Raw genomic sequence first — 12,198 nt, 5'->3', positions numbered from 1 at the left:
CAACTCCAAAGGCATACGTACGACTCTTAGCAACAATAGCGCCGTTGAAAGTTGTACCTCATACCTACAGTAGTGCTCGTCGTAGACACTGGGTGAGCCAAGGACCAATGACTTACTGTCTCGCGGCGATATTATTGTACTCCAGCAATGGCAGAGATGACAAGTCTGTCACCATTTGCAGAGAACATATAACGTGTCAGGGAGGTAGATTTCGCGGCGTTTTTTATTACCCATGAAGACCCACACGCTACGCCGAGTTACACAGCTTATGGTCGGTCGATACAGCAGGCAATACAATGACTGCAAGTGAACGTTTCCCAAAGCAAACTACTTCCCCACGATTATACACCCGTATTACTGCAGCACGGATGCGTCTTTGGTTAGTGTTGCGTTCAGTTTAATGACGTACTAGGTTAAGACAAAAGAGGAACCCTTATTGTACCAACAAAACGGCGAAAACCGCGAGTGCTCAAGACGCGAATGAAGGGCTCTGGGCTCCGGTAGAACGGTCCGAAAGCAGACAGCGACTTGCGAATTCTTCGAGACGCGACGCATTCGGCGTGAACAGGAACTGCTAGTCATCTTGAGGGCAGCGTGCCGAGCATATGTAGGTGCCTCCTTCGCACCAGGCATGCAGGCGCGTCATGTTTGCAAGGTTCAAATCACGCACACCTTCGACTCCTTTGGGCGGTGAATTGTCTTTGGCTGGGACCTGCGTTAGCCACAAGATCAAAGCAGATGGAAAGAGAATCACACGGGGCAGCAGGTGCTGAAATTTTAATCGTTCCTGAGCACTCAGGGCTTAAAAACAAAATTTATCGGGCCATGAGTACTCGTACTCGCGAAGATACTGCTAGTACGGGACTTCGCAAAGTTGTGCCCAACGTACCAATAGCACGGTAAGTGAGCGCGAGCAGTAGGGCGCAACATGGCACCAAAGTGAACCAGGTAACGTTATATGAATACTGATCTCGATGGGCTCACATTGGTGTTGAGAGTTGTGGAATCGAAGGCGTGGCGCATACAGGAAGCCGGCAGAGGTCCTGTATTACTGACGAAGCCACATGGCGAGTGAATTTAGCCGGATAATTTGTATACCACGCCATCACATCGAATTCAGGTACTCACAATAAATTTCGAAGAAAAAGCAAAGGGAGCTTCGGGCTACAAAGAGGCCACTTACACGCTTCATGGTAAAAACAAGCGCAAGAAACACTCGGACAAAAAGAACACGGGACGACTCACAGCACTGAACTCGCGACTGAACGTTTATTAGAAAGAAAACTCACTATAAAATAAAAAACTAGCCTTATTTGCCATTTACTTCACTTACACGGTCTTTCCACAACCATCATCCCATCTCTACGCAAGAACGTCGCCTACAGAGCGGCATGTTTCTGCCAATTACTTTACTATACCCTGGCGTTCGCAGGTTATGAAATCCCAGGCAGTAACCCCATATATGCTGAACTTTCTTTCATTTAAAAAAAATGCCTAAGGCTGTGTCTCGAACGAAATGCATAGGAGCCTCATTTTAACAGCAAGACGGGAAATCGAGGCTTGGTGATATAATTGATTAGATGGCTAAAATTGACTTTCCACACGCTCCCGCCATGCGCTCTAAACGTGCGAGCGAACCACTCTTAGCCCTGTGTACTCAGCAGTATGTAGTTAGAGTCGACATCAAAAAGCGGCAATGGAGCTTGTTAGTGTGAAAGACAGGGCCATTCGAACATCCATTCATTTTCCCGGGCCCATCAGATCGGCTGCCACCAATCTAAATGTGCTGCATGCCCTCTTAACTTTCATGTCGTTTATGTGTTGATTAGTCCTTTTATAATGTCGCTTATGTCATTATTACTTTTACGCCTTACATTTCAATGTTTTCAGGGTACGCGTTGTGAGTCACCGAAAATCTGTGGTAAATAGTTCGTTGAAGCTTTATTCAATCAGCATCTACTGTTCCTGCAATGTCATGGTGCAGGGAAGCTGCTCAAAAAATCTAAGCTGCTCAAAAAATCACAAATCTAAGTTGCTACACGCCATTAGAACTGTATGTACAGATTCTATTTCATTGATTAGAAAGCAGAGGTGGCAGTGATGAAAGTGCTCTTTCAATATTTTTCCATGAAAAAAGCTCCACTAAACCTTCTCGTCGGTAATGGCTCGTTGCGGCCGCCAGGTTTTAGCGTTTCCGTTGCGCAAAGGTGCAATGACGCTGTATGAGAGCCTTCAGTTATGAATCAGCTATCCTAGAACTGCCAATTATTGAAGGGACCAAAACCTTTGCACAAATCTCTTGCGCATCTGATAAATCATTCGAAGTTTGCCGCATGTAACCATTGTAGAATAAATACCTTCCAGCCCCAGCCAACAATCTTACAACTGTGAATGGCGCTGAAAATAGCCATCCGTGAATATTGTTTTTCAGCAATAACTAGACTTCCATTGCTGTCCTAACTTTTCATTTCATTTCATTTATTTCCACCTTAAGGGTCCTGAGGGCATTACATAAGGGGGGGCGTGCAGAAAGGTATGACACAGCGCTAAAGAAAATTACAAGGCAACAAAGAAGAAAAAAGAACAAGTGACAAAGGTACAGCAATTATAGCACCAAATACAAAATTACAGTACAAAAATGCAGTTCAAAAGTAGAAAAGATACAGCATTAAAGAAAGGAAACACATAAGGCACATTTGATACGTAGGTATTATGAAACGTGGTTGAGCAATTTTTCGCGGAATAATTTGTGGTCTGCGCACGAGGCTATTGTATCGGGCAAATGGTTCCAGAGGGTTATTGCTTGAGCGAAGAATGAGTTAAGCACTGATGAAGTACGGCTGGGTAGCCGTGCTATGGCGTTGCTGTGGCTGATACGGGACGAAGTTCGGGACTTTTGATACTACCCGCAACGTATAGTCAGTATTCCTTCTCAGGTGCCGTTTTACGACTACTATTGCTGTCCGTTAGGTCCAAGCTTCGTGAGACCGTGAGTTAACTCCCTCAGCGTGAAACTTTTGCTGACACGACAACTACCAACGGTGGTTGTTTCCTTTATAAAATGCACATGCGCAATCGCGGCCGCGCACTCACGACACTGACGAAGTAAATATTCTTTCCACAAGCACCCTTTCTTCCTTATCCTGACCTGTCGGTTCCAGGAGCACGGAAGCTGGTGAAGGAGTGATGGCTCGCTGCACGCGGCCATCGTGTAGAAGTCCTGGTCTTGCAGCACCGCTTTTCCGGTCCAGCCGTAGGTGTCCGCCATGTTCTGCACTGAGAGCCGCGAGTACTTCTGCGACCGCCTCGCTGCGTCCAAGTCCAACAAGGCCACGGCAGCGTTGTAGCCGTAGTTGCCTCCGCTCGTAGTGGGAGGGTTGCCGCAGCCATTGCTGTTTACGTTTCCCGGTTTAGACAGGAGCTCCGCATACCTGCTCGCCCCCGGCGCAACTTATGAAATAAATAAGTCTGTTTAGAGGGAGTGTAAGGGGCACAGAAAATTCCCGCCATTCTATGCGCAGGCAGTTTTCCGCGCACCAGCGTTTACCATCGACCAAGACTTCACCATATAGAAACCGAACGAGATAACTCTGTCCAAACTTGTAAACGTCAACACAAATAGTCTTCACATCTTACTGCTCAAAGTTGCCCCTATTACTTCAATTTCTCTGATCACTCCAGAATGATCACAACTCGGTGCAGAACACAAAACAAGGTTTTCCCTTCAATGCTAATTGTCCATAACCTTCAATACCTTGATACAGCCAAAAACACTCAACTACCAGGGTATTTAGTCGCGACAGTCATCTCAACACCTAGACTGCTCGAATAACTGCCGTCCATTTAAGTGCGTGACTAGCCTGCTGGAAAACAAACCAGCTCCGTGGTGCCGGCCGACAGAAAAGCAAATATTCAGTTAAACGGCATTGTTTTTACTAGTTGTGGAACAACGAATTCTCAACCAGCAAGTTAATTGCAGGAGCTTCCATTTGCAGACCACCCAATGGCGCATGTTGGCATTTAAAGATTCAAAGATTCAAAGATCTTTATTTCCTCAGAACTACGAGGAGGCAGGCTCAGACTAAAGGCTACAAAAGCCTGACAGAGGCTCCTGCCCCCTTTCGTACAGAACATTCAATAAGCAAGTTGATAGCTGGGAAGTCTAATGTTTGAGTGATAAAAAAATAGGCAACATGTGCAACAGCAAACAATCAAGAACAATATGAGTAATGTAGATTGAACATTAACGTGCATCAGAGTAAGGTATAATAAAGTACAATAGGACAATCCGAGCAGAACTATGATTGCAATTTACACATCACACAACTACAAAACCAGAGCATTAAATGGCAAGTCTAAACAATTTCCACAGTTCTAGCCATTCAAGCAGAAATTATGACTCAAAATATATTCTTTCAGGTGAGTTGCTAATTTTTTCTGTTGTATTTCAAATCAATCAAGTCTCCAACTTTCTTTAGTACGTCGGCATGTTGAAACGAAAGACTGCCTTCCGTAGTTTGTAATTTCGGTTTGTGTACTTTGGGGTATCTAAAAGAGTACATACTGCTAGTGACGTTAAATTTGCCATGAAGATTTTCTTTCTGTATAACTTGTAAGAGTTTCATACAATAAATTTGGTCAGCCGACACAGGATTCTTATTGCAGAACCACTAATGTTCGAGCACTAACCGATTCATTGATTTCTTCGTCATGTCCCAGCATGCACCACGGCCGGTAGCGTCCTTAACTACCCGGCTGCAGCAGCATACATTACTGCTCTTGTAAACCATTGTCCGATACATCACTGCCGGGTGTACGTCCTCCCCTATGTATGTGTACTTTTTTTGTCAGAATAAAAGCAGCAACTGGGCAGTATGCGGCAGACCTGAGCCCTCACGCTGTGCTCTGAGTTCCCAAGACGTCAACGGTACCCGCACCCTGACGTACAATGGGTACAGTGAGAACTTTTTCCGGCTATAACCAATTCACGAAGTTTGATGTAGAAGCTTCACGCCGAGCATAACGCCCTATGTTTAGGCCTAACGCCAGGCAACCTTCAATTTTGTCGTAAAAGCGTTCCATGCTTGGCACGCTTTAACGACAAAATTGAAGGTTGCCTACCGTACCTAGCGTACCTAGCGTACCGTACCCACTGTACCTGCAGCTACCATTAGCGGTTCCCGGTTAGAGCTCAATACGTTACGTTGGGCATAACTGCAGCCCGTCGCTTACCCGCGTAGGTGAGCTCCCGATGCAGCGTATGAGCTTTTGTGCGAGTTTTAAACGTAAATACCGGACGTTTCTTACATTAGGTTTAAACCAATTCCCGTTAAATTGGCTGACGTAATTTATTATTACTTTGGCACAAAAAGCACCGCGCTCAAACACTGCGAAATCATTCCATCAGGCACCGTCATCGAGAGATGGTGGAGATATTTGCTGCAAAGCAAAAGCCCTGGCCCAAAGCAGTTTGGGGCATAGATCCCTAATGCGGACTAAATATCATAAACCAGCCTATTTTTAAAAGAACTTTTTAAAACAACTCCCGCTCTTTTCTGCCTTTCAGTTAGGCAATTTAGAGGCGGCCGCGGACCAACCATGCAGCGTAAGTGGACCTCTTTCCTTCCCGAAATTGGTAACAACAGTTTACGCTATTTTGTCTATAAATGAAGTTCTCACGTCACATCTTGCCCTTATAGACGCCCGCGTACACAACTGCAAGAATGGGCAGGCATAACTAAAGAACTGTGGTGCCGCAGTCGCCATGGCAGTGGGCTGTTCTCGCAGTCTTGTTGGAATGGCTACGCAGCCGGAGGTAGCCACACGTACGCAGCAGTAGATAACTACTGACGAAGCGAAGTCGGTACACCAGTGAACCTACACTTCACCAACTCACACTGCATACTTAGCGGTCATCTCGCTTTTGCCTGATGTGAGAAGCCCTATCCACGGGAAAGGCAGTGACGGATGAGCATACAGTAAGCATGAACGAAACTCCATTGCTCGTCTGTCGCGCCAGTATCATGGTCCTCGCCACCACATTTTTATAGCGGTGCCTTCCGCATGATGGCTCCGTATATTGGTGAGCTTTAAGTTGCCCAATTCGTACCTCGCACTCTGCTCCCGGGCGAGAGCGAAGACAGCACCGTAGGAAAACAAATCGAATTCCGCCCACAGCACAGCCACGTCGGCGTGGAACAGCACGCTTGGGGCCAGCGCCAGAAGTCGGGGCACCCGAAACACCTTGTGCAGTGCGGTGCAGAGCGGCAGCAGCGGGTCACTCTGGGGTATTGTCTTTTGAACCGTGGTGCGCTTGTTGTCGGACCAGAGCTCTAAGAGCATTTCAAGCGGGAGCAGGTCCACCTAAAATAGGATACCGGGAATGCGGACACTTTAAATGCACTGTTGTCGACATACTGTATCATGATTTCCATTTTAGCCCAAGAAGGAGGAGGCAAGAAAGCGTCGCCGGCCTAGTTGAACCAGGGCACAATTTTAAAACAGCGGGCACGATTTCACAGTCAGTGAAAATGCATTCAAAGTTGTGATTACTCAAGGGGTTTATTGTATTCTTATCTTTTCTTGACTCGGAGTCACAGAGATTTGGGGATTTTAACTAATGAAGCTTTAAACGTACGCACCTTATTTAAACAATGGCATCACAAAACGCGTTCCGAACACTGTTTATCATTTATTTATTAGATATTGCAGAGATATTATGCACTTATTTCATATTTCTTTCATCTTTTCTAACTTCACTTAAAATATCATCAAAATCAAAGGAATTCCAATTTTTGTCTCTTTTTTTCCCTAGAACACTTTAAGCGACCGGTTCAGACGCCCAGTATCTGCATTTCAATTTGCGCCCAACTTACCTACAGCCGGATTACGGTCCTCATGAACTGCTGCGAGCGGTTTTTCGACATATATGTGGACTACCTTCATCCATCGACCAACCGCATTCCTCGAAACATTTTTACCCTACAGTCGCTTTGTTCCAACATGCAGTAAGACACCTGAGCACTGAGATAGCCTATTTTTTGCGGGCATTTCCCCACGTACTTTACGTCAGCAAAATTTTTCGCGGATTTTTTTGTTCGAGATTACGAAACGTGCAGTGTTCCCAAGTGAAGCGCTTCTTCGGGGTGTATGTTCGATGCACCAGTGAAAAAATTGTACGCTACCCCTCAGTAGTTTGTCTAACAAAAGATGAAATCATTGCGTTGTGTAACAGCTGCGACTTTCCACCATCCTTACGGTGTTGTCGGCAAGCTACTTGAAGCAAAAAAGTGTTGCTGCTAAATAAGCCGCATAGTTTATTTTCCCGCGCCGATAACGCGTTTAAATTATGCTATAAACGCCGGACTTAAATGAGCCGCATAGCTTCTTTTCCCCTACCGATAACGCGTTTAAATTATACTATAAACACTGCCCTGGTCACAAATAAAATCATTCCCCGCAGCGACGAGCATTGGCTGTGTTATACTTCGGCGTCCTGTACCATCTCAGTATCTACACAAGTAGCGCCACTTATATTACATAAATTCCGACCATTCGTGACACCTGTGATAGGTATTCGGCTGGACACATTTAAAATAAATTGCCCATGCACGCCAAAAAAGCCCCAGTGTTCGTGTAGGATCCTTGCTAATTACAAGTACGCCGTTATGGAGAGCCATTTTCCTATAGGCGAAAGGGCCCAGCTGGCCTCATAGCGCCTATTTTTGAAGGCGCGGTAGAGGAAGGGTACTGCCAGGTGTAGCCCCCCTCTAACGTTATTATAAGGCTCTTGGGTGCGTGGCACATAGACGCCTCTGCTCTCACCACAGCGGCCACGTTGGGCATCATGCGCGGCGTGAGATGCTCCATGAGAATATGGGCGTCGTGTATATACCCCGGCGGAACCGCCACGTCGACGTGCAGGGAGCGGCTGGAGTGGAGCAGGAGAGAGTCCAGAGCCTCGCCCAGCTGGTCGACCACGTTGCCATACGCAGAACTGTCAGTTTCGCCGCATCCAATCACGAAGGCGACGCGGAGTGGAGCACCACTCTTCGGGTCACCTGCATTCGTCACAGAATACCCGTGTTCCAAAAATCCAGCACCCAGATAGCGTAAACAGTTACTCAAAGACCCAGCCCAACCCAATACCCAGCCCAACAATATTCGCCTTGTCGAACGCGTCTCTGAATCGGTGCAACGGGTGCAAGAGCACTGGGCTAGCCACGGCAGCGTGGAGAAGAAAAGGACCTGGCACTACTTGTGCTTTAACCAACCGGTTCCTGCTACATTCCAGAAGCACCATTCCCCGCTGGGCGCGGACGCTTTATCAACCCATCTCCGCGACCTTTCTGTCCTCCTTCCTTACATAGCCTTTATCATCCCCATATGGGCGCCTCCAACGCAAAACTCCATGAGCCGTTCCCTCTGTAGGACCTCGTGGAGGCGCTAGAACATCTAAAGCGGGATTCCGCCCCACATGAGGACTGCATTACTTATACAAATATACGAAATCCATCTTACAGGCACAAGAAACACTTTCTGGACATTCTGCGAACTCCCACAAGGAATAAGGCACGCTCCAGGAACCTTATCCATGTATCTATCCCTGCTACCAAAGCCAGTCGGAAAAATCGGTCGTTTAAAACCTCCGCCAAACCTCTCTAACCTCTCCTGGGAAAGACAATAGAACGGGTGGTCCTCAAGCTTCCTAACACCTATCTTGAGTCCCCGGATTTATTTCCCCAACAACAACTTGGCTTCTGCAAGAGTGTGTCTACTCAAAACCTCTGCTTTCTACATGCACACTTTTCCCGCCTCCTTTTCCCGAATCCAAGCAATAGTGATCCTGACCGGAAAACCTTCGATAACCTTGCCCACGATCCGCTCTTAATTATCCTTCCCTTTACCGGCTATGCAATCGACATTTCTGCGTGACCCCATGGCCAAGTTCCATCATCCTGCTTCAGTATCCGATAATTTTCCTCTCACGCGTGGTACTCCACAAGTTGGTATTCTCCCACTCACCCTTTTTAAGTTCTCCCCTCCCCCCTCTGTCTCGTATCCTACCATCGATCAGCAACCTCAAACACACATTGAACGCAAGTGACCGTACTCTTTGGCGCCCCTCTTGGTCTCTCTTGGTCTCTTGCTGGACACCTTGGATATCGATGGAGTCACTAGTTATCTCGACAAAATAGGCCTATCTACCACACCTCAAAAATCAGAATCACCTGCATACGAAAACTCGCTATGAATGCCAATACAACCATCATATATTTCATAATGGCGGGTCGCCCCAACCCTCGCCTCCCATCCTACCAAATTCTTGGACTACATATCTATGAGCCACTTGATCACGCAAGTGTGGCTAAGACTGTTAGCGTTTGCTTTTAGCTTATGGATTTGTTGCACCGCATTTGCTTATCACATTAAGATTGCGCTTCGTACACTGTATAATACCGCCCTCAGCATTCTCGTTAATACTTCAGCTAAGCGCTTATACTGTGCGTAACTGTTCTTGTCCCTGGGAGATGTCATACAACAAAATAACGACCAGAAAATGGCGCGTCTTTCTAGCACAGAACAGAGGCACTGGATACTTCACCAAGCTTCTCTCAAACCTATTTGCCTCCCTATCATCACCCCTCCCTCGGCGCACCAAGATAACTTCACAGTGGCTCACATCCCAAAAAAATTGGCCGCGTATCTGCTCCTTTTGTTGCAAATGTCGACGGAAGACGATAGTCGACTGGCGCCCCTGGCAAGTAAATGCCTCCCTTCTCTTTCCCGCTCACCTGTCATGCTGTTCCTCTCCCGTCTTGTTCTTCCCAAGATACTACCAGAGTCCTTCAATGCCTTTCTGGTCATGAAACTTCGCCATCACGCTATGGGAGAGCTTCCTACGCTGCCGCGCCGCGGCGCTGCTGCTGATCGGAGGGGAGCAGAGGGCGTGGTCAGAGCGCGTTTGGCAGGGAATGGACCACGGAGTAAGATAAAACAGACGCTCGCCGCCTTATCAGCAAAGCGTTTTCGCTTTACGTGTCGTGGGCCGCTCAAATGGACATGTCATTTGGTGAGTGGCGAAAAAATTTGGCGCGAACGGGCATGCTGCTACTGTGTTCCTGCCTGCCGGTCTGGCTACACAGCAGCGGCGGCCGCCCGATGCCCTCCGATCTGCGTGGCGCCCCTCGCGGTAGCCTTTGTCCCCGTACGAAACTTGGCCGGGAGTTTCATGACCAGAGAAGCATTGAAGGACTCTGATATTACGCTATAGGTTTGCACAAGTCAATTTAAATGTGCCGCTTTCCTGCTCCAAGTTCGGTGCCTAGATGCCAGCGCTGCCGCACGGCAGAGACACGCGTCAATCGAGGCACCCTACTACAACGTTTATAGACCCACGTTGCCCTACTCCACGAGCGTTCCAAGCGGAACGTGGAACTGATCTATTAAAACCTTTCATCGCTGTTGCCGTTTGATTTTTTAAATGCCACCAGGTAGCCTGGGCCACAGCAGGCGACGGTTTTCTGCAGTAGATACAGTATTTTATTTGCTATCGCAAAAACCAAGCATCCGTGAATTGTTTAATAAAGGAACCCTGCCAATGTTACTCATGTATCACTTTTCTGCCTTATATTTGCTTAATGTCTTGTTCTTATTCAACAATGTTGACAATTATGAACATTAACACGGAACTAAGACGTTTAGATTTGGCTGTGAGTATATGAGACTATTGTGCCGTGTCTGTTTCACTTTGGCCGGGTGGCTGAATGGAGCCACAGACTGACAGACAGACATACAGGCAGAGCAAAATTTCTGCGTTTAAGTAGCTCAAGAAAGACTGCCGTCTTTAAAAACGCTGCAGATGATACATATCTCAGGAGACGTTCTCCTCACGTTGCTGATCGTGTCTATACTATCGTTTTTACGACCGCCTACACGGATGCATCATGTACGCACCTCGGAACAGCCGCTTGTTCGTTTGTAAGTGCCAATGATTAAGCCATACACACCCTCCGTCCTTTCACTAATCCCCCTCTTACAGCGGCTCTAGAGACTCTACCAATAATCACCAGTATTCAGAACCTTTCCATAGCAGCCCCTAACCCTTCAGGATATACCATAGACTGATTTAATCCAAGCTATCCGCGCAGTTCACATGGGTAGTATTCCGGAACAACTTCAGCATGATCTACGCGAAGCTTTAACAAAAGCATGTCCCTCACACTGTAACACAGGGGTGAATTCCTGGTAACACTGGAATCTCAGGCCACGAGGTGGTGCGCATCCTCGACGGCGAATTTCGGCACTGGACATCCGATACACCACTCTCGACTACAAACAAGAAATAAAGCTTCACTATGAGAACATCAGGGAAACTCTTCGTACACTTCCTGTTCCAAACAAATCTATAACCCCCATGCAACTACGCCTTCTTCGCCGCATACACTAAAATAGACTCCTTACACCCGCTCTTTCTTTTTTCTACGGTATCCGACCCTCCCCAGGACGACCCACTTGTCCGCAAACCAAACGCTAATAGAGAACATTGTATTTTCTCCTGACCCAATGCAGTTCTGTCGCCCTCCTCCTTCAACATGGCGGCCTTGACTAACCTCGAACCAGCTTACGGACCAGTTCATGTTCGCGAACCTGCCCCGGGACATTTTTTACGCTTAATGTTGCGTTTTAATAAAGCTTTCCCTCCCCATCTGTTACAACATCGACTGACAATTACAGACCAATGCGATATTTTGTTGTCCACGTCTAAATCGTGGCAGCGACACACCGTAAGTGTTATGGAAACTCAGCTATTGTGTTCTGCTTCCTAACTAATTCGTTTCGACAACTATGCATACCTATCAAATGAAGTGTCCGATTCGTTCACCGACCGAATGACCGACCGACCGACCGACCGACAGACAGACAGACAGACAGACAGACAGACAGACAGACAGACAGACAGAGACTTACTGACCGACTCAACGACAGACAAACAGACTGAGTGACCGACTGAGTGACTGACCGACCGATCGAACGAACGACCTACCGACCTACCTACCGACCGACCTACCGGCGGACTCACCGACCGAACGTCTGACTGACTGAATCAACGCTCAGCCGGTGCTACCAGACCTAGAGAGACGAGAAATTTTAGGAGCACAATTATGTTATGAATCAGAAGTTCAGTAAGGCTGAATT

At 47.2% G+C, this 12,198-nt stretch overlaps 1 protein-coding gene across 1 annotated transcript; it reads right to left on the bottom strand.

The window, feature by feature from the left end:
- Positions 1-574: 574 nt before the first annotated feature.
- LOC144146696 (xyloside xylosyltransferase 1-like) lies at positions 575-11,596 on the bottom strand. The gene is made up of 5 exons (XM_077678627.1): positions 11,563-11,596; positions 7,825-8,060; positions 6,110-6,363; positions 3,149-3,431; positions 575-712 (listed from the first exon to the last, which is right to left on the bottom strand). Exons 1-5 carry the CDS (start codon positions 11,594-11,596, stop codon positions 575-577), a joined length of 945 nt encoding a protein of 314 aa, XP_077534753.1.
- Between the last annotated feature and the right edge of the window lie 602 nt (positions 11,597-12,198).

The sequence above is a fragment of the Haemaphysalis longicornis genome, unplaced genomic scaffold, assembly GCF_048455015.1.
Source record: "Haemaphysalis longicornis isolate Haplotype H1 unplaced genomic scaffold, Haemaphysalis longicornis Haplotype H1 scaffold_7, whole genome shotgun sequence".
Taxonomy (NCBI): domain Eukaryota; kingdom Metazoa; phylum Arthropoda; class Arachnida; order Ixodida; family Ixodidae; genus Haemaphysalis; species Haemaphysalis longicornis.
The sequence above is the reverse complement of the archived record's forward strand: the minus strand, read 5'-3'. Positions and strand labels throughout refer to the sequence as shown.